This window comes from Salmo trutta, chromosome 10 (assembly GCF_901001165.1).
Source record: "Salmo trutta chromosome 10, fSalTru1.1, whole genome shotgun sequence".
NCBI classification, from domain to species: domain Eukaryota; kingdom Metazoa; phylum Chordata; class Actinopteri; order Salmoniformes; family Salmonidae; genus Salmo; species Salmo trutta.
This window is the reverse complement of record NC_042966.1, coordinates 34,020,668-34,041,051: the sequence shown is the minus strand read 5'-3', so window position 1 is coordinate 34,041,051 and position 20,384 is coordinate 34,020,668. Positions and strand designations below refer to the sequence as shown.

The window sequence follows — 20,384 nt, the reverse complement described above, 5'->3', positions numbered from 1 at the left end:
GCAAGGCGTCCAACCCAGCTCCATGGCCGGAGCCGTCTGCGCCGGTGCCCAGTCCAGACACGGCATCCAACCCAGCTCCATGGCCGGAGCCCTCCTCTGCGCCGGTGCCCAGTCCAGGCACGGCATCCAGTACCGCTCCAAGGCCGGAGCCTTCCTCTGCGCCGATGCCCAGTCCAGGCACGGCGTTCAGCTCGGCGCCATGGCCGGATCCGGTCTGGGCGGGGGCTACGACACGCACCGGAGCCGCCACCGACACTAGTCACCCCCCCTACCCTCCCCATTTGGTTTCAGGTTTTGCGGCCGGAGTCCGCACCTTTGGGGGGGTACTGTCACGCCCTGACCTTAGAGAGGTTCTCTATGGTGTTGTAGGTCAGGGCGTGACTAGGGGGTGTTCTAGCTGATTCATTTCTATGTTTGGGATTGAGTTTGGTTCCCAATTAGAGGCAGCTGATTATCGTTGTCTCTAATTGGGGATCATACTTAAGGTGTCCCTGTTTCCACCGGCTTTTGTGAGATATTGTTTTGTGTGAGTGCATTCAGCACCACGTAGTTCATGTTTGTTGTATGTTTATTGTTTTTTGTTTAAGTTTTCACTGCAAATAAAGATTTGGAACTCAACACACGCTGCGCCTTGGTCCGCCCGTTATCACGACCGTGACTGTTGTTTCTAACATAATATTGACTCGGAGAGGGTGTGGGGGTTAAATCCAGGTCAATTGGTCTTTTATTTGCCATTCATCTTTTTTTTATTACAACAATCTTCCATTTAGACATGACAGAATATTTTGTGTAGATCATTTTCAAAAAATGACAATTATATACATTTTAATCCCACTTTGTCATAATGAAATGTGAAGAAATCCAAGGGGGTGAATACTTATGATAGGTAAGTGTCATCAAATAAGTTAACAAGTACAGTTAAAGCTTAATTACATATTACCATATTATATGTAAAAATTGCAACGCCTTTAAATTTGCTTGAAAAGATAACTGACTATCAAAACCTCCATTGTCTACACACCATAATTCAACTTTGAACGCTTGAAGAAGAAAGGGGTGTGACTCCTATCTGAAACAGGTTTATGGCAGCCTTTGGCCTGTGAGCAAGTTTGAAGCCATTGCTATTTGCATGAGAAAACTGGAATCCACACCCTCCATCCACAGAGTGCTTCTCATGTTGAGACACCTCCTTGTCTTTGTTACTTCAGTTGGCAGATATCAGCTTTGCTCCAATACGTCTAAACAGTCGGAAGAATACATTGAAAAATGCAGTACTGGAATTTATTGGGAAACTACAAGAGGATTTTTCTATAACTCATACTTTTAATGTAAGTAACTACTATAGAGTTTAACATTAGACTGTTGTGATATGGAATGTACAGTATGCTTTAAAATAATTAAATAGACAAGAATGAATAACAACAGACACATGGACTAATAAGCGTAACAATACACATAACAATACGCATAACAATATACATAACAATATACATAACAATACACATAACAATATACATAACAATGCACATAACAATATACATAACAATACACATAACAATATACATAACAATACACATAACAATATGCATAGCAATACGCATAACAATATACATAACACTACACATAACAATATGCATAGCAATACGCATAACAATATACATAACAATACACATAACAATACGCATAACAATATACATAACAATACACATAACAATATGCATAACAATATACATAACAATACACATAGCAATACGCATAGCAATACGCATAACAATATACATAACAATACACATAACAATATACATAACAATACACATAACAATATACATAACAATGCGCATAACAATATACATAACAATACACATAACAATATACATAACAATACACATAACAATACGTATAACAATATACATAACAATACACATAACAATACGCATAACAATATACATAACAATACACATAACAATACGCATAACAATATGCATAACAATATACATAACAATATACATAATAATACACATAACAATATACATAACAATATACATAACAATACACATAACAATATACATAACAATACACATAACAATATACATAACAATTTACATAACAATACACATAACAATATACATACCAATACACATAACAATATACATAACAATACACATAACAATATACATAACAATACACATAACAATATGCATAGCAATACACATAACAATATACATAACAATATGCATAACAATATACATAACAATACACATAACAATATACATAGCAATACGCATAACAATACACATAACAATACACATAACAATATGCATAGCAATACACATAACAATATACATAACAATACGCATAACAATATACATAACAATACACATAACAATACACATAACAATATACATAACAATACACATAACAATAAGCATAGCAATACGCATAACAATATACATAACAATACACATAACAATATGCATAACAATATACATAACAATACACATAACAATAAGCATAGCAATACGCATAACAATATACATAACAATACACATAACAATACACATAACAATATGCATAACAATACACATAACAATATACATAACAATACACATAACAATATGCATAACAATATACATAACAATACACATAACAATAAGCATAGCAATACGCATAACAATATACATAACAATACACATAGCAATACACATAACAATATACATAACAATACACATAACAATATGCATAGCAATACGCATAACAATATACATAACAATACACATAACAATATGCATAACAATATACATAACAATACACATAACAATAAGCATAGCAATACGCATAACAATATACATAACAATACACATAACAATATGCATAACAATACGCATAACAATATACATAACAATACACATAACAATATGCATAGCAATACGCATAACAATACACATAACAATACGCATAACAATATACATAACAATACACATAACAATATGCATAACAATATGCATAACAATCCCTATTCATCTAAATATTTTCTCATAACAATTAAGAGATTCTTTCAAAAATCAAGGAAACACTTGTCTTTTGTTACTAGCACTGTCTTTGCTGATGGCTACTTAATTGAGGAGAAATTGTAATTGTACGTCATTTAGCAGACGCTCTTATCTTAGGGTTAATTAAGTGCCTTGCTCTTTTCAACCTAGTCAGCTCGGGGATTCAGACCAGTACCCTTTTGGTTACTGGCCCAACGCTCTTAACTGCTAGGCTACCTACCACCCTTAGAATGACTGTGATATGTGGTTGTGCCACCTAGCTACCTTACGACGAATGCACTAACTGTAAGTCGCCTATGTATTAACCTTAAACTCCCCATTAGGCAGGTTGACGTTTATTGTCATGGTGAGTCTTGTCCTGGAGTTAGAACTAAACGATTTCCACTAGATAGGCCAGCTGCAAAGTCGAAATTGGCTATATTGTAAACATTTCTGTAAACAAAAATGTGCTTTTTGGTCTTCATTTAAGCTAAGGGTTAGGCATTAGGGTTAGCAGTGTGGTTAAGGTTAGGGTTAGGTTTAGTGGCTCATTAGTATGCTGATTTGGTACAGCTGTTTCATTTATGGTCTCTAGCTAATGGTGGTTATAGGTGTCAGGTTTAGTGTTTATTATGTTTAACTATTTGATAAGTCTGAATGACATGTCATATTATGCTTCTTGCATTTTGTTTTCAACGCTCGTTCAAGGTTAAATAAATCCACCAGCCAATTTGGGTGTAAACAGGGCAGCACCCAAATAACCGAAGTATCTTAAATGTAATTTGATAGCTCGAGGTAAGGTGAAAATCAGAGGATGTCAAATAAACACCTTTAATAATTTCATTACCCCCACCTTTTGATGTCTATATACAGGCTGGAGCCGAGTTGGAATGTTTGTATTTCTCAGCTCTCAATTACGGAACCCTGCCATGCTCTACATCAATTAAGTGATGATGCCCGAGAACCCTGTGTTTGGAGGATATGTTGGCACAGGTGTTGTGCCAATATATCCTCCAAACACCACCTTTGAGAGCATTATCACTTTAATACAACAGCTTACCAACATATTCAAATAATAATTGACATATTTTCATTAAAAACATTATATTGATGAATTTATTCATTCTGTTTCATCCTTCTACAAGATATAGTCCCGACACAAATCTAGGGTTGCTACCCAAGCCGGCTGGTTGTTCGTTCTATTGGTTCGGTTGCCAGAGACGCGATCCAGTCGTTCAGTCTCATTGTTCTGTATCTATGGATGTTCGTTCTAAATGTTCCATTGCTATACTGGCTGGCAATGTTCTTATCCTTTGCTTGCTAGCTAGCCAACTATGGCTAACTTACAGTCACGTCAAACAGTGTAGACATAATAACAACAGTAGCTGCATTTGTTTAAACTGTTTTGTAGTGACATTTATTTGGATACATCCATAAAAATGAGCTAATGAGGCACAATTTCATCTGGCATAGAATATGTGCTCAGTCGTCAGGACACTGTTATTCAGAGGAGCTAGCCAACAACACAGCTAACACAATAACTTCAAACTGGAGCTGGAAAGACTGCAAACTAGCTGCACTTCGTTTTGTTTTATCTTTTTTCAATTGACATTTCTGTGTATATATCTATAACAATGATGCCAGCTGATTCATGATTTTGACTGACTGAAAAACGCTGCCTGCCTCTCTCTCTTGTCCAGACTCCCGACCCCAACACGTTCATTACTATGGGACAATTGGAGATCGAATTTGAATATTGAAACAATGTCAGCGAGACAGACAGTAAGCTTAATACAAATCTCCGCTGTTGAAAACTAAATGTTTAAAAGAAATGTGAGGGCCTCCCGGGTGGTGCAGTGGTCTAAGGCTGTGTCACCAGAGATTCTGGGTTTGAGCCCAGGCTCTGTCGCACCCGGCCGCGATCAGAAGGCCCATGGGGTGGTGCACAATTGGCCCAGCGTCGTCCGTGTTAGGGAGGGTTTGGCCGGCAGGGATATCCTTGTCTCATTGCGCACTAGCGACTCCTGTGGCGGGCCGGGCGCAGTGCAAGCTGACTGGTTTGCTAGGTGTACGGTGTTTCCTCCGACACATTGGTACGGCTGGCTTCTGGGTTGGTTGTGCATTGTGTCAAGAAGCAATTTGGGTTGTGTTTTGGAGGATGCATGGTTCTTGACCTTCGCCTCTCCCGAGTCCGTACGGGAGTTGCAGCGATGAGACAAGACATTAACTACTACCAATTGGATACCACGAAATTGGGGAGAAAAAGGGGGCAGAAAAAAATAACAAATGTGAGATCATGCTTTTTTATAGAGGAGATGAAGTTTATAACTTCCTTGCCTGGGCTGATGAGATAGTGGAATGCGCGGTCAGATGGAACAGAGTAAATAGGCATTTTAACGGCATAGATATAGCTGCTGTTAATAGACACCGACTGGAATGTGCTTTTAACCAATCAGCATTCAGGATTAGACCCACCTATTCTATAATGCTTTTAACATCTGGGTTTAAATGATATCTTAAAGGAATAGTTCTGGATTTTGGCAATGAAGCCCTTTATGTACTTCTCCAGAGAGATGAACTCGTGAATACCATTCAAGGGATGTAATTTCATGATAACTAGTTAGTACAAATACTATCTGTACCCAAAGACTTCCAGTCTTTGCGCTAAGCTAGTTAGCACTAGCTCTCAAAATTACCTCGAACTTCCTGCATACTGAGCACAGAGACATAAAAATGGTATCCATTGTCAAAATGGCAAACTATCCCTTTAAGATCTCCTTTAAACCCAGCTGTTATTAAGCATTGATGTAGAGCATGGCAGGGTTCCCTAATTGACTGCAGAGAAATACAAACATTCCAACTCGGCTCCAGCCTGTAAATAGACATCAAAGGGTGGGGGTAATGAAATTATTAAAGGTGTTTATTTGACAACATCTGATTTTCACCTTACCTCGAGCTATCAAATTATATTTAAGATATTTCTGTTAGTTGGGGGCTGCCCTGATTTACACCCCAATTGGCTGGTGGATTTATTTAACTTTGAACAAGAGTAGAAAACAAACGTTGTTGCTTTTCGCACAATATAATATGTTATCCCATTATTAAAACGTCATCCTGTCACGTTTTTGCAAAAAGTTAGGCATCAACAAATTGATGCTTAGGTATACTGGCCATGCTCCCACCAGGATTTGCGGTGCCAATTGGAAAAGATAAGGATCAACCAATTGATACATTGCATTCAATGGGAAAAGATCAGTGCCAAAGGCTTGACGCTTATGTCAACACATTGCAGTCAATGGGAAAAGAGAAACTTCAACCAATTGATACTTCTGTCAATACATTGCATTCAATGGGAAAAAATGAGTGTCAACCTATTGACGTTTATGTCAATACATTGCATTCAATGGGAAAAGAGAAACTTCAACCAATTGATGCTTCTGTCAATACATTGCATTCAATGGGAAACGATGAGTGTCAACCTATTGAGTTTATGTCAATACATTGCATTCAATGGTAAAAGATTGTCACAGGGTTGATGCCCCAAAGCTTTACAATGATGGTAAAAACTTGGGGAAATCTTGGGGTTAAGTGGATTAAAATCTTCCTTCCAAAATGTATTTTCAGTGAAAACACAACATTTATTTAAAGGAAGACACACTCTCTATCAGATTGTTTTTCTAATGCCTTGCTTCTTGTCTCTTTGACTTCAAGCATCCACCATCTGTAACAGAACGCACTAAGCCACCCTTATGATGGATTCCCAACACCTCTCCCTGCTGTCCTCCTTAAAGGAAGAGTTGAAGCCTGAAGATTACATTCAGCCCCACTATAAGGAGGCCTATCGCCTTGCCATTGATTCCCTGGTGAATGACGGCAGAGAGAGCTACCAGAAGTTCCTCAAGTCCGAGCGGATAGGGAGCTTCCTCTCAGAAGATGAACTCCACTTCATCACTACAAACGCCTCACAGCCATTGCCTAGCAACCACACAGAAGAAATTGACGGCCCAGCTCCGGACGCTGCGGCCAGCAAGTCTTCAACTGGAACATACTGGCCTGTGGACTCTGACATAGCAACACCTGACTTGGAGTTAGGGTGGCCGGAGGTCATGCCTGATAGACTGCAAACCAATATACATCTGTTCTTCCATCCACCCAGACTTAACAGACCCACCATCAAAGAGGTGATCCGGAAACACATTCAGAATGCCAGACAGGTAATCCTGCAATGCATTGCGGTAATCCTGCAATGCATCCTGCAATGCATGCTTATGGAGCTAATGGAGTTTATGGAATGCAAATTACAATAGTTGTCTTTTTTAAATGCTGCTGCTCCTTTTTTTAATGTATTATTATTATTATTATTATTATAGTAAATTAGTATAGTATATACTATACAGTATATACAATAATGTCTGTTCTTCAACTGTGACTCTTTGTGTGAACGTGATAGCTCCTGAATCACAAATTGAAACTATTCCCGGACAAAATGATTTACATCACAACTCCCTTTTCTCCCAGGGCAGAAAATCATACCAACATAGTTCCTTTTCACTAGACAGGTGTGTCTGAGGTGGTGTCACGGTGGGTCTATAAAATATATATTTTTTTACAATTTATCTTCATGAGTAAAAGTATAGGTACCGCTGCAACGAAAACTCACCCAGTATCCTTGAATGTGAGGTAATTCTCGTAGTTGTGGGTCAAATCCTGAGATTAAGCCATGTACAGATTATCCTGCTTCTAACATTTTCAGACTACCATTACCAGAAATAGAAATGTAAAGATCAATAGACTTTTACCTTACGTTGCACAGCAGGACAGCAGGACAGTACACAGATCATGGATTGCCTGCAGCTGTCATGCAAGAAATCTGTCAATGCTGTGTTCAAAGAAAGAACCGGTTGTACAGGAACTGGGATCATGAAAGGATGTTCCTGAAAACCTATCATCGTAGCAGTCATAACTACACTCTCAGAACAAAAAGGTACCGAATTGTACTTAAAGGGGTAGTAATGATTGTCAATGTAGTGCTACCCTATAAGGTACATCCATTGTACAATTAGTTATAAGTACATAATTGTACCTTTGCAGTTCGTACCTCAAAAGAGCCAACAGGTACAAATGTGCCTTTTTAGGGTACCACCACAGTGACAAAGCCATTTGATAATTTTAAGTGGCAAAAATGTACCTCTTCTCTATGCCAAGTCCCTCACGTGTACACACCTCTCCGCCATAAAACTTCTAACACCAATGTAGCAAATTCAAGGGATTTTGATCTATTGTACTTTGCCCTAACTGTACCCTTTATTCTGAGAGTGTACTTTGAATCCTATCATGCAGTCATATAATCTGTTGGCTATGCAATGCCAAACCCCTGATAATTATATTTGCTCCTTCATCCGCTTCGGTCAAGGATGTGTTATTTTGAACATTTACAAATCTCTTATCAGAACACTCAAGCTATAGTTTTACTGTAGTTTCTCATGTGATTTAGTCGACATTGTCTAGCTAGTATTAGCTACAAGTATTCCAAATGCATGAACATCTCATTCCAAAATCATGGGCATTAATATGGAGTTGGTCCCCCCTTTGCTGCTATAACAGCCTCCACTCTTCTGGGAAGGCTTTCCTCTAGATGTTGGAACATTGCTGCAGGGACTTGCTTCCATTCAGCCACGTGCATTAGTGAGATCGGGCACTGATGTTGGGTGATTAGGCCGGGCTCGCCGTCGGCGTTCCAATTCATCCCCAAGGTGTTCGATGGGGTTGAGGTCAGGGCTCTGTGCAGGCCAGTCAAGTTCTTCCACACCCATCTCAACAAACCATTATTCCTCCTCCAACAAACTTTACAGTTGGTACTATGCATTCGGCCAGGTAACGTTCTCCTGGCATCTGCCAAACCCAGATTCCACCGTCGGACTGCCAGATGGTGAAACGTGATTGATAATTCTGGAGAAAGCAGTTTCCACTGCTCCAGAGTCCAATTGCGGCGAGCTTTACACCACTCCAGCCAACACTTTGCATTGTGCATTGTGATCTTAGGCTTGTGTGTGGCTGCTCTGCCATGGAAACCCATTTCATGAAGCTCACGACGAACAGTTATTGTGCTGACGTTGCTTCCAGAGGCAGTTTAGAACTCGGTAGTGAGTGTTGCAACCGAGGACAGACGATTTTTACGCGCTGAGCGCTTCAGCCCTCGCCAGTCCCGTCCTGTGAGCTTGTGTGGTCTACCACTTCGTGGCTGAGCCGTTGTTGCTCCTAGACTTCACAATAACAGCACTTACAGTTGACCGGGGCAGCTTTAGCAGGGCATACATTTGATGAACTGACTTGTTGGAAAGGTGGCATCCTATGGCGGTGTCACATTGAAAGTCACTGAAATCTTCAGTACGGACCATTCTACTGCCAATGTTTGTTTATGGCGATTGCATGACTGGTGCTCGATTTTATACACCTGTCAGCAACAATGGGGCTGAAATAGCCATATCCACTAATTTGAAGGGGTGTCCGCATACTTTTGTATATACATGTATAGTGTGTTAGCCAGAGGAATTTGGTGTGTATAGAGATACATCTTCCATCCATGTGTCAAACCAAGTCCTACTTGTCACAGTAAATATGGTAAACACAGTGTCCGTGTCCTTGTGACCACACACTTACTAAGTTACCAGTTACCTCTTGCGATACTATACAGTATAGATAGCACTAGCAAAAAAGGAAGAGTCAACACAGTGTGACATTTGCTTCAAAGTGAACATATTTTAACTAGGTATATGGCACATATATTGCAGTGTGCTGAGTGTGTTTTTGTTGTTGTTTTGATGGTCAGGTTGCGTCCTGACTGTAAAAGGGTGCATTTTAAAGGTACTTTTAGTGACATGAAACAACATGTTTTTACCTAACTGTAATAGGTCTTGGTCATCAGGTAGTATCCATTATGTCACCAAATAGGGCAGTTCTGATTACCCACAAATGGATAAGAAAGCTGTAACCTGTCAGAGACAGATCCTAGTATAACACATATGGAAGGATGACGATATCACACAGCCTTAACCATTATCTAATGAGCTCCTGAAGTACCATTTTTGTCACCTGTATTTTTGTCGGCATCACAGTCCGCAAATCAGACAGATTTCCTGAGCTTACAGTAATGCCTCATACTCTAATTAACACTCCATCAGCACTATGGTGTTGTTCTTAAGAAATAATGCTCGAGGGGGTGTGGTATACGGCCAATATGCCACGGCTAAGGGCTGTTCTTAGCCGCGATGTTACCAATGTAATTAGAGCAGTAACTATGAATGGTTTGTCAAACCCGTAGTATACGGTCTGATATACCACGGCTGTCAGACAATCAGCATTCAAGGCTTGACCCACCCAGTTTATAACATACAATAAACTCAGCAAAGAAAAGAAACGTCCCATTTTCAGGACCCTGTCTTTCAAAGATAATTCGTAAAAATCCAAATAACTTCACAGATCTTCATTGTGAAGGGTTTAAACATTGTTTCCCATGCTTGTTCACTGAACCATAAACAATTAATGAACATGCACCTGTGGACCGGTCGTTAAGACACTAACAGTTTACAGACGGTAGGCAATTAAGGTCACAGTTATGAAAACTTAGGACACTAAAGAGGCCTTTCTACTGACTCTGAAAAACACCAAAAGAACGATGCCCAGGGTCCCTGCTCATCTGCGTGAACGTGCCTTAGGCATGCTGCAAGGAGGCATGAGGACTGCAGATGTGGCCAGGGCAATAAATTGCAATGTCCGTACTGTGAGATGCCTAAAACAGCGCTATAGGGAGACAGGACGGACAGCTGATCGTCCTCGCAGTGGCAGACCATGTGTAACAACACCTGCACAGGATCGGTACATCTGAACATCACACCTGCGGGACAGGTACAGGATGGCAACAACAACTGCCCGAGTTACACCAGGAATGCACAATCCCTCCATCAGTGCTCAGACTGTCCGCAATAGGCTGAGAGAGGCTGGACTAGGGGCTTGTAGGCCTGCTGTAAGGCAGGTCCTCACCAGACATCACCGGCAACAATGTCGCCTATGGGCACAAACCCACCGTCGCTGGACCAGACAGGACTGGCAAAAAGTGCTCTTCGCTGACGAGTCGCGGTTTTGTCTCACCAGGGTTGATGGTCGAATTTGCGTTTATCGTTGAAGGAATGAGCGTTACACCGAAGCCTGTACTCTGAAGCCGGATCTATTTGTAGGTGGAGGGTCCATCATGGTCTGGGGCGATGTGTCACAGCATCATCGGACTGAGCTTGTTGTCCTTGCAGGCAATCTCAACGCTGTGCGTTACAGGGAAGACATCCTCCTCCCTCATGTGGTACCCTTCCAAAATGACAATGCCACCAGCCATAGTGCTCATTCTGTGCGTGATTTCCTGGAAGACAGGAATGTCAGTGTTCTGCCATGGCCAGCGAAGAGCCTGGATCTCAATCCCATTGAGCATGTCTGGGACCTTTTGGATCAGAGGATGAGGGCTAGGGCCATTCCCCCCAGAAATGTCCAGGAACTTGCAGGTGCCTTGGTGGAAGTGTGGGGTAACATCTCACAGCAAGAACTGGCAAATCTGGTGCAGTCCATGTGGAGGAGATGCACTGCAGTACTAAATGCAGCTGGTGGCCACACTTTTGATTTTGACCCCCCAGTAAGAACCGACGCTGGACAGGAGAAGCAGGTACAGGGAGCCAGACATTTATTCGGGAATAGACATAGAACAAGACAGGAACAGTGGCAGCACATGGGTAACACGGACATATGACAAACAATGCAGCAGCGGGGAACAGCTGGGGAACTGACAAATATAGGGGAGGTAATAAACAGGTGATTGAGTGAGTCCAGGTGAGTCCAATATTGCTGATGCGCGTGGCGAAGGAAGGCAGGTGTGCGTGGCGAAGGAAGGCAGGTGTGCGTAAATGATGGTGGCAGGAGTGCATAATGCAGGGCAGCCTGGTGCCCTCGAGCGCCAGGGGGGAAGAGCCTGAGCAGGCGTGACACCCCCCTTTGGTCAGGGCCAATAAACTGAAAATAAACGCAGTTGACAGTGAGAGGACGTTATTTTTGTTGTTGCTGAGTTTAGTATGTAATGGTATACAAATTATTTTCATAAATCATCATGTTTTTCTGTACTTCTGGTTCTAATTTGTGTTGTTATTGTCCCTTCTTTCCCCACAGGTTATTGCAATTGTAATGGACATTTTTACAGATGTGGATATATTCAAAGAGGTGGTTGATGCCTCCACCAGAGGAATTCCAGTTTATGTGCTTCTGGATGAATTTCATCTGCAAAGCTTTCTCTTAATGGCTGAGAATCAAGACATCCAAATACCAAAACTTAGGGTAAGTTCAGATCCTCTGCTACAATGGTAACGTATGCAGGTAGAGATCTACATTCATCGACTGATCGTCCTCTCATCAAATAAACAGTATTGATTCAACCACTGACAATAGGCCCTCAAAATGACAGACGAAAGAAGTCAAAGTCTCACTCCTCCTGTTTTTGCAGGGTGAGGCAGTTTAAAGGGCGAGGTAGTTATTGCCAGAGGGATGAATCTATGCAAAGGTGCATTGAAGCTGTTCTGGCTCGCAGTGGCCCAACGCCCTATTAAGACACTTTATGGTAGTGTTTCCTTTATTTTGGCAGTTAACTGTATTTATTACCAGAGGAATGAGGTATTTAGCACGCAGCAACCACACCCTTTAAGCATATTCACAAAAGGGCGACAGTTAGTCTAGCATTTAGAGTGTTGGGCCAGTAACCGAAAGGTTGCTGGTTTCAATACCCAAGCAGACAAAGTGAAAAATCTGTCGATGTGCCCTTGAGCAAGGCACTTAATCCTAATTTGCTCCAGGGGTGCCGTACTACTATGGCTGACCCTATAAAACAACACATTACACTGCCCCTATCTGGTGTATGTGACAATAAACCTTTTATATATATATATATATATATATATATATATATATATATATATATATATATATATATATATATATATATTCAGGCTTTGCAAAAAGCCATGTGTTACCATAGAATGGTCTTGGTAACATTCCACTGACTCTCTTGGTCTACAGAACATGAGAGTACGGACAGTGAAGGGTCAGGATTACCTCTGTCGTTCAGGAGCTACATTTCATGGAGCAATGGAGCAGAAGTTTCTGTTGGTGGACTGCCAAACAGTGGTGTACGGATCATACAGGTAAATGGAGCTAGGAGCTCAGGGAGAAGAAATGCCAATAACCTGACCCTATTGTTACTCTTCGTGCAATCCAGGTACCTTGGGACTTCCCTACCCTAAACCCTAACCTTAACCCCTATTCTTACCCTAACCTTAACCATATCAACTTCAATGGGGGTGACGTCAGAGCTGGGACGTCCCAAGGATTTCGGATAGCAAGTACACTATCGTTATTGTATGATAATCTTAGCAGCTCAGAAAAAGGCTTTTCCAATATTGATTAAAATGTTCTTTAGCTATAAATGAAAGGCACTTTATTGAGTCATTATCATGTTCTTTCTTTGTATTTTAACAGTGACTATTTGAACACGGTAAGGGTAAGGCTTAAAGGGATGGTTTTCTGAATATTTACACCAATCATAATTGTATTCTTACATCTGTGAAGTAAACAATGAATGGAAAATGAGAATGAAAACTTGGACAAAGTTTTTAGGAAGAAGTTCTGTTCCAAAATGTTTACATGACAGGGCTGTCTGTAGAGCCTGTATTTGAATTCTATAAGGAACACAGAACTTCTCTTGAAATAAGAAAACATTTAAGATTGGGATAAAAATCGAAAAGGGTTCACTTTTCAAAAACTCAATTTTTATGAGGTAGGGGCTGATAAATTCCTAGAATACCTATGGGTAACAGATAAGGCAATATTACTTTTTTATAATTTTTTTATACTTTAGACAACCTGAAGGCGTATCTTCGATACATCTTCAACAATTTACTGATATTGTGAAACTGTCTACCTCAGTTTACCGTGTGCAGTTGACTGAGATAAAAATGGCTGTTATTTCATTTTCACTGAAGCAATTGCTGCTCTCTGTTTATTCTTCTCTGCCTAGCTTCATGTGGTCCTATGAGAAAATCAACCTGAGTATGGTGCAGGTCATAACAGGCCAGCTGGTGGAGTCCTATGACGAGGAGTTTAGAACGCTCTTCGCCCGTTCCTTCGTGCCAGCAGTTCTCACCCCTCCCGAGACTGTGCTACTAGAACGGAATGGAAGACATGCTCGGGCAAAGTATTCTTCTGAATCCAGACAAGCCTTTGAGAGGAAGGACCAGTTGAGACATACCCTGGACACAGTGTACAGGAAAGCTTGTGAGAGACAGACGGGCATGACGAGCCATATCGGAGAGATGGAGGAGAGACTTTATGACAAGGAGCCATTTGAACACAGACCCATGATGAATCACGGCCAGAGTGTTCAAAACCGCATCCATCAGTTCCAGTCTGCAGAGACTGTGAACTTCCTGAAAAGGCACAGTTATGCTGGGGAGAGACAAGAAGTCCCATATGTTCCACACAACACAAGGTATGGGGCAAGCAACTGGAACGTGGCTGGAGATGGAGGTAATCACTGTGCTCCTGGAAGAAGCCACTTTTCCAATGCTTTGGAAGACCATTCTCAGGGGGTACAGATAATCAGAGGTCGCAATTTTCGCCAGTCCTACCACGGGAATGACAAACAAGTCCGCTCTATGCAGCGGAACATGCCAACTTTGAAGAACACGGCTAAGTCCTTCTTGCGCACATATAGGATAGAGTCTTACCTCAATAACACTGATGATCCTATTGGGGAATCCTGTGACTATCTGGACCAGTATGAAGCACAGGAAAACAAAACTAGCTCATTGATTCCTTCCAGACTTAGGTCATCCCTTGTTTTCAAGTCCACTATTCCAGAGAAACCAGAGACAAACAGTCACTCAAACAACTCTTCCTCTTCCATACGTCAGGTCGACCCCTCTGCAAAGCCAAACAATGCACCGTATTACTCTTCAATGCAATTGCAATGGAATCCAGCAACATCGATGGAAAACAGAATGAGACAAGATGAATACATAATGAAAAGGCGGAGTCTGCAGATTTTGGATGATCCTAGGAATAACATTGGCTATGGCCCAGGAAGAGACCCACATCAGTCAGTCTATGCCTGCCTGGGAAGAGCCAAAGAGGGACTGGTAATGAAAGCCCCTGAGCTCCTTCAAGACAACTGGCACAAAAGACACAGTGTGGCAGACTCAAAGACCAACAGTGACTACAGAGTCAATAAAGAGTCCTCCAGTCACATGTACGGTAGGGCCTTTGGGAGGAGCCAGCCAGATGGTGGTGGAATAAGATTGGGTGCACAGAATGGAGGATATTCTTCAAATTTGAACAAGGATCAGAGATCTGTCTCTCATTATGACGTCAAAAACGTTGTGGACACAAAGAGCCCCCCTGTTTCTATTTGGCAAGAGCCTCCCTACAGAACTGTGTCTGCAGCAGCCCTTGATATGAACAGCAAAGAGCCTACCTCCAGAACTGTGTCTGTAGCATCCCTTGATATGAACAGCAAAGAGCCTACCTCTAGAACTGTGTCTGCAGCAGCCCTTGATATGAACAGCAAAGAGCCTACCTCCAGAACTGTGTCTGCAGCAGCCCTTGATATGAATAGCAAAGAGCCCACTTACAAGTCCACCAGCACGGCATTGGGTTCACCACGTTTCCTCAAGAAGAGCACCAAGCAAATCAGATCATTGCTCAAAATACCGGAGAAAAAAGAAGGTTCCCCTAAAGGGGGTTCCCCTAAAAGGGGTGGTAGTTCAGACACCATAGTCACTGACGAAGAGGGACAAAGACCAGAGAGAGAGAGGAAGGTTGCATCACCGAGTAGCATGCTCCAGATGGACAAGAACCACTATGCAGATGATATAGGGTTATCCTCAACCCCTCGTTTTAGCACTGAAGAGCTGCACCAAAATCTTCCTGACAGAACTAAATCCATGGGGACACAAGGGCAGCATACTTCCATTGATAAAATGCATGAAAGGACAAGGCTTGCGTCAGGAAATTGGCGTAGCGATCGGGGTGGCGATAGTCGTTTGTATAGCAGATTTGAGCCTTTCTGTTCATTGGAGAAGGAGCGACCCCATTCCTCACAATCTGCAACAGGCCCTGCCCTCATACACTCCCCAGAGAGGACCAAGAGCATGTACTCTGCTAAAAGTAGCTCCACCAATGAACAACACAACCACACTGGCCAGCAGACACATAGCCACCATGAAAACAAACTGGGCAAATTCATACAAAGAGTGGGGCATTTCATTCACAAAAATAAGTAGTAGAAAAGAAAGTTAGCATAATACAACATGGATTACTGGTCAAATTTACAAAAGCTTTCAAGGGCCCAATCAAATGGTAGGCAGAGTGGAAACAGTGTACTGCACTATTTAACTTGAAAACTGGTTACATGAAGAGATTACATCCTTTTAGGACTCTTTAAGGCAATGGCAAACAGATTTTTACTTGAATTAAAGGGGGGGATCAGCATGGTCCAGGACAAGGTATCACGGACTGTGAAATCAAGTCAGGGGCCCACAGTGTCAGTCGGAACAGCAGAACTGGATCAGCAGCACGGCCAAGTGAACAGGGACCACAGGAGGTTGGTGGCAGCTTAATTGGGGAGGCCGGGCTCATGGTAATGGCTGGAGCGGTTTTAATGGAATGGTATAAAATACATCAAACACATGTTTGATGCCATTCCATTTGCTCTGTTCCAGTCATTATTATGAGCCGTCCTCCCTTCAGCAGCCTCCAATGACAGGGACAGCCAGGTTGTCCTGAGGCACAGTCCAAGGTCCTTGTGGTAGGGGAGACAGAACTAGAAGGGAATTAGTGGTCAGCGGCAGGGAATCCGAGTTGGGAGAGACAGAAAGGGTGGCTCGTCACTCCAGTATCTTGACGTTGATAAGTCTTCAGTCCAACACTAAAAGAGGTAAGATAAACGTTTGTGTGTGTGTGTGTCTGTGAGTGTGTTTGTACACTTCAGTGTGGGGAAACACTGAACACAAATTTGTTACATCTTATTTGCTCTTCGAGGCTAAGAGTGCTTTAATATGTTATACTTTTTGGTCTTTAATACATCAAAGATCTATAATCTTCATAAAATATCAAATCCATTAGCATTTTTTTTAAAACTCAGAACCAATCAGCTGCTCGATGGCTGTGATGAGAGACTAAAAGTGAACTAAAATAGGATGAATTCACAAGGCAGTAGCTTCATTTCCATATAAAACACATTAAATCATTTCATTTTAAAGATGTCTTCACAATAACAACTCTGATCAAAAGAGTGAAAACAATCCATTTGTTAGCCACAATATCAGAAAAACATATCCAGAGTACAGGATTTACAGTGCGTACATGTGAATTGCATGATTGGGTGAATGAGTTCGTTTGTCAAAACCTAATGCCACTTTTGTCATCATTGCAGTGTCTGGAGTGTTTTGATGAGTATTTTTCTTGGAAAAATGTCTTGGCAAAATATGCTTGGATTTTACAGTTGTTGTGGGAAATGCAGTGGTATTATGAGGGACTAATTTAGGGAAATGTACATTGTGTGTCAAATATTTGACCTGTACAAACACTGACAAAGTTGGTTGAAAAATATAGTTGCTTTTTCCAAACAAATGTGAAATTGTGTTTTTGTTACCTTTGATCCTTTGTTGTATGAGCTACAGGGCAGCGCATACTACAGTACCACCATGAGGTGAAGTATTTATTTCAGTCTGTTTAAGCTACGGAATAGCTTTTTGGCCAGGTTGTATGTGTTAGTATTCAACCCATTCCTCTGACAAGCTAAAGACAATTTCACAGTCAACATGATATATAAGCATGACTTGAATAGAGCACAGCATTATTTTAGCGTTTTGCATTCCACTGATTCTGGACTATTTGAACCACGCTTTTTTGAACCATGCCTTTTCATTAGACGGGGTTCCTACTGTCACTAAGTACTTCAAGACTTCAATCTTTCACATCACATAGAAAGTGTATCATTCAATGTGAAGTTCACAGAGTGCATGCATGCAGGCATTCAGCTGCTTGTAATTGATATGGGAATAATTGTCATTGCATCAGGTATACAAGAAATCACATTCATAATAAAATGGTAGGGGGGAGGGGGGGACATGATGGATGGAAGGTTGGGAATTGTTCTATTGAAACTTTATTTGAATCTGTGTTTGATAATAGGATGTTGGTATTTGCTCTCGATAAGCATAAGTGAACACTTGGCCCTTTTATAATTTGAATTGAATTACCTGTTGGTGCGTTGTGTTTTCCGTCTTTAGTCATGATGAGAATAGATATTGTCCAATAGATCTGTTATAATTTAGAGCTATGAGGTCTGAATTATGAGATTGTAGCTTACAAGAGGTTGTATGGAGGTCAGCATTATGACCATCAAGTCAGAAACATAATTTTGTAATGTCGCTAGGAAGATGTGTCATTGTAACCAGTTTTTCCCACTGGGTGTCTAATTTGTGCAATACTGTATATGCAATGGAATAAACTGCTTCCAAAAGCCTCTCATAAGTAATACATTTATATTGTTATGTTCCACTAAGACCATTATGCGCCATTACGTGCCATTAAGACCAGAACAAATAGGAGTTACTGTTCAAATACATGTGGTCACTAGTCTGATCAAAATATTTATAAATCAGCAGATTAGAGTGTTTATGGGAATTACAAAAGAAAAGAGTCTCTTGACTATATTTTATATGTAATAATAATAATAATATATGCCATTTAGTAGCCACTTTTATCCAAAGCGACCAGGGCCGGCTCTAGACTTTAGGAGGCCCTAAACAATAATTGGTTGGGGGGGGGCACACAGAGTGGGCAAAAAAAATGTGTGACCCCCCTTGACAGCGGAGAAAACATTTTTTGTTTTAAAGTGAATTTCCTGCAATTCTAAACATTTTGCCATAGGGTGCAGAGAAAATGTTAAAGTTTTTGCCATGGGGAGTAGAGAACAAAAGATCAAAACTGCTGATGCACAACCAAATTTCGAACTTGCACCTTTTTTATTCTACTATTCTAACTCTCTAGCGGCTGGGGGCCCTAAGTGACAGCTTATGGCGCTTATGCCTGGAGCCAGCCCTGAAAGCAACTTACAGTCAAGCATGCAAGGACAGCTACGCCACCCCACCCCATGAGACCTGTGTTTGCTGATCTATTTATTGTAAATATTTCATTAACCTTGGAGCTCGCATAGCTAATGATGAGGGAAGAACATTTTTCTCTTCCACTTAATGTCGAACCAGTTGCTGCAGGACAGTGGGACAGGGTTGGAAACAATTCAGGAAGTACACTGAAATTCCAATTCTCTTCAATGCTTTTCAGTGAGGAAAATGTGTAATTGGAATTTGGTTCACTTTCTGAATTTACTGGAATTTAAATGGAATTGACCCCAAACCTGCAGTGGGATAAAGCAAGGGACTGTATAGAACATAGTGTCCAATAATATGAAAAACAGACATGACTATTCTTAAAGACTCAGTTGAAAAAACAAAATTGAAAGGCTTTTCAATTGGACACCATTCTTAACAGTGGCTTCACCAACAGTGGCCATATGTTGTTTGAATTATTGTATTTTTGCAATAATGTACACTACTGTTCAAAAGTTTGGGGTCACTGTTAAAAAAAGCAAATTTTTTGTCCATTAAAATAACATCAAATTGATAAAAAATACAGTGTAGACATTGTTAATGTTGTAAATTACTATTGTAGCTGGAAACAGATGATTTTTTATGGAATATCTACATAGGTGTACTGAGGCCGATTATCAGCAACAATCACTCCTGTGTTCCAATGGCATGTTGTGTTAGCTAATCCAAGTTAATCATTTTAAAAGGCTAATTTGTCATTAGAAAACCCTTTTGCAATTATGTTAGTGTAGCGTTCTGCGTTTTGTAATTTAATGAGGACACTGACACAACTGAAGGTCTGCTTGTTGGATTTTTCTTTGCCCTGCGCACGAAGAGACAACACACAATATGTTAGCCCTTGGAGCAGTCACAGCTCTCAGGCATTTCGCTAGCTGAAGGTCAGGCAAGAGAGCGACCAAAAGGAAATAACAGGTGCTGCGTGCACACATTCAGTGCTCAACAGCACACAATACAATACAAGTAAAATAATATACAACATCATTTGGTTGTACTCATCAACCTGCCCATCTAAAATAAGCACTGGGACCACATAACTGAACCCATAAAGCTGAATGTTTAAGTCACACATGCCCACTGGGCTAGATTGCGTCCCACCACA

At 41.0% G+C, this 20,384-nt stretch overlaps 1 protein-coding gene across 3 annotated transcripts; it reads left to right on the top strand.

Moving 5' to 3' along the window:
• Positions 1-1,108: 1,108 nt before the first annotated feature.
• fam83b (family with sequence similarity 83 member B) lies at positions 1,109-16,582 on the top strand. 3 transcript variants are annotated; one of them, XM_029765368.1, is made up of 6 exons: positions 7,152-7,243; positions 7,548-7,610; positions 7,843-8,013; positions 12,234-12,398; positions 13,134-13,258; positions 14,131-16,582. In XM_029765368.1, exons 4-6 carry the CDS (start codon positions 12,249-12,251, stop codon positions 16,391-16,393), a joined length of 2,538 nt encoding a protein of 845 aa, XP_029621228.1. In that variant the 5' UTR covers positions 7,152-7,243; positions 7,548-7,610; positions 7,843-8,013; positions 12,234-12,248; the 3' UTR covers positions 16,394-16,582. The 3 variants fall into 3 exon arrangements, with proteins under 3 accessions (XP_029621227.1, XP_029621228.1, XP_029621229.1); XM_029765367.1 differs by lacking the exons at positions 7,548-7,610; positions 7,843-8,013 and adding an exon at positions 1,109-1,328 and having other exon boundaries at positions 6,741-7,243; XM_029765369.1 differs by lacking the exon at positions 7,843-8,013.
• Positions 16,583-20,384: the final 3,802 nt, after the last annotated feature.

Coding starts and splice junctions, on each gene's coding strand:
- fam83b (XM_029765367.1), top strand. CDS start 6,779: ATGATGGATTCCCAACACCTCTCCCTGCTGTCCTCCTTAAAGGAAGAG. Junction 7,244..12,233: donor ACATTCAGAATGCCAGACAG/GTAATCCTGCAA, acceptor CTTTCCCCACAG/GTTATTGCAATTGTAATGGA. Junction 12,399..13,133: donor TCCAAATACCAAAACTTAGG/GTAAGTTCAGAT, acceptor CTTGGTCTACAG/AACATGAGAGTACGGACAGT.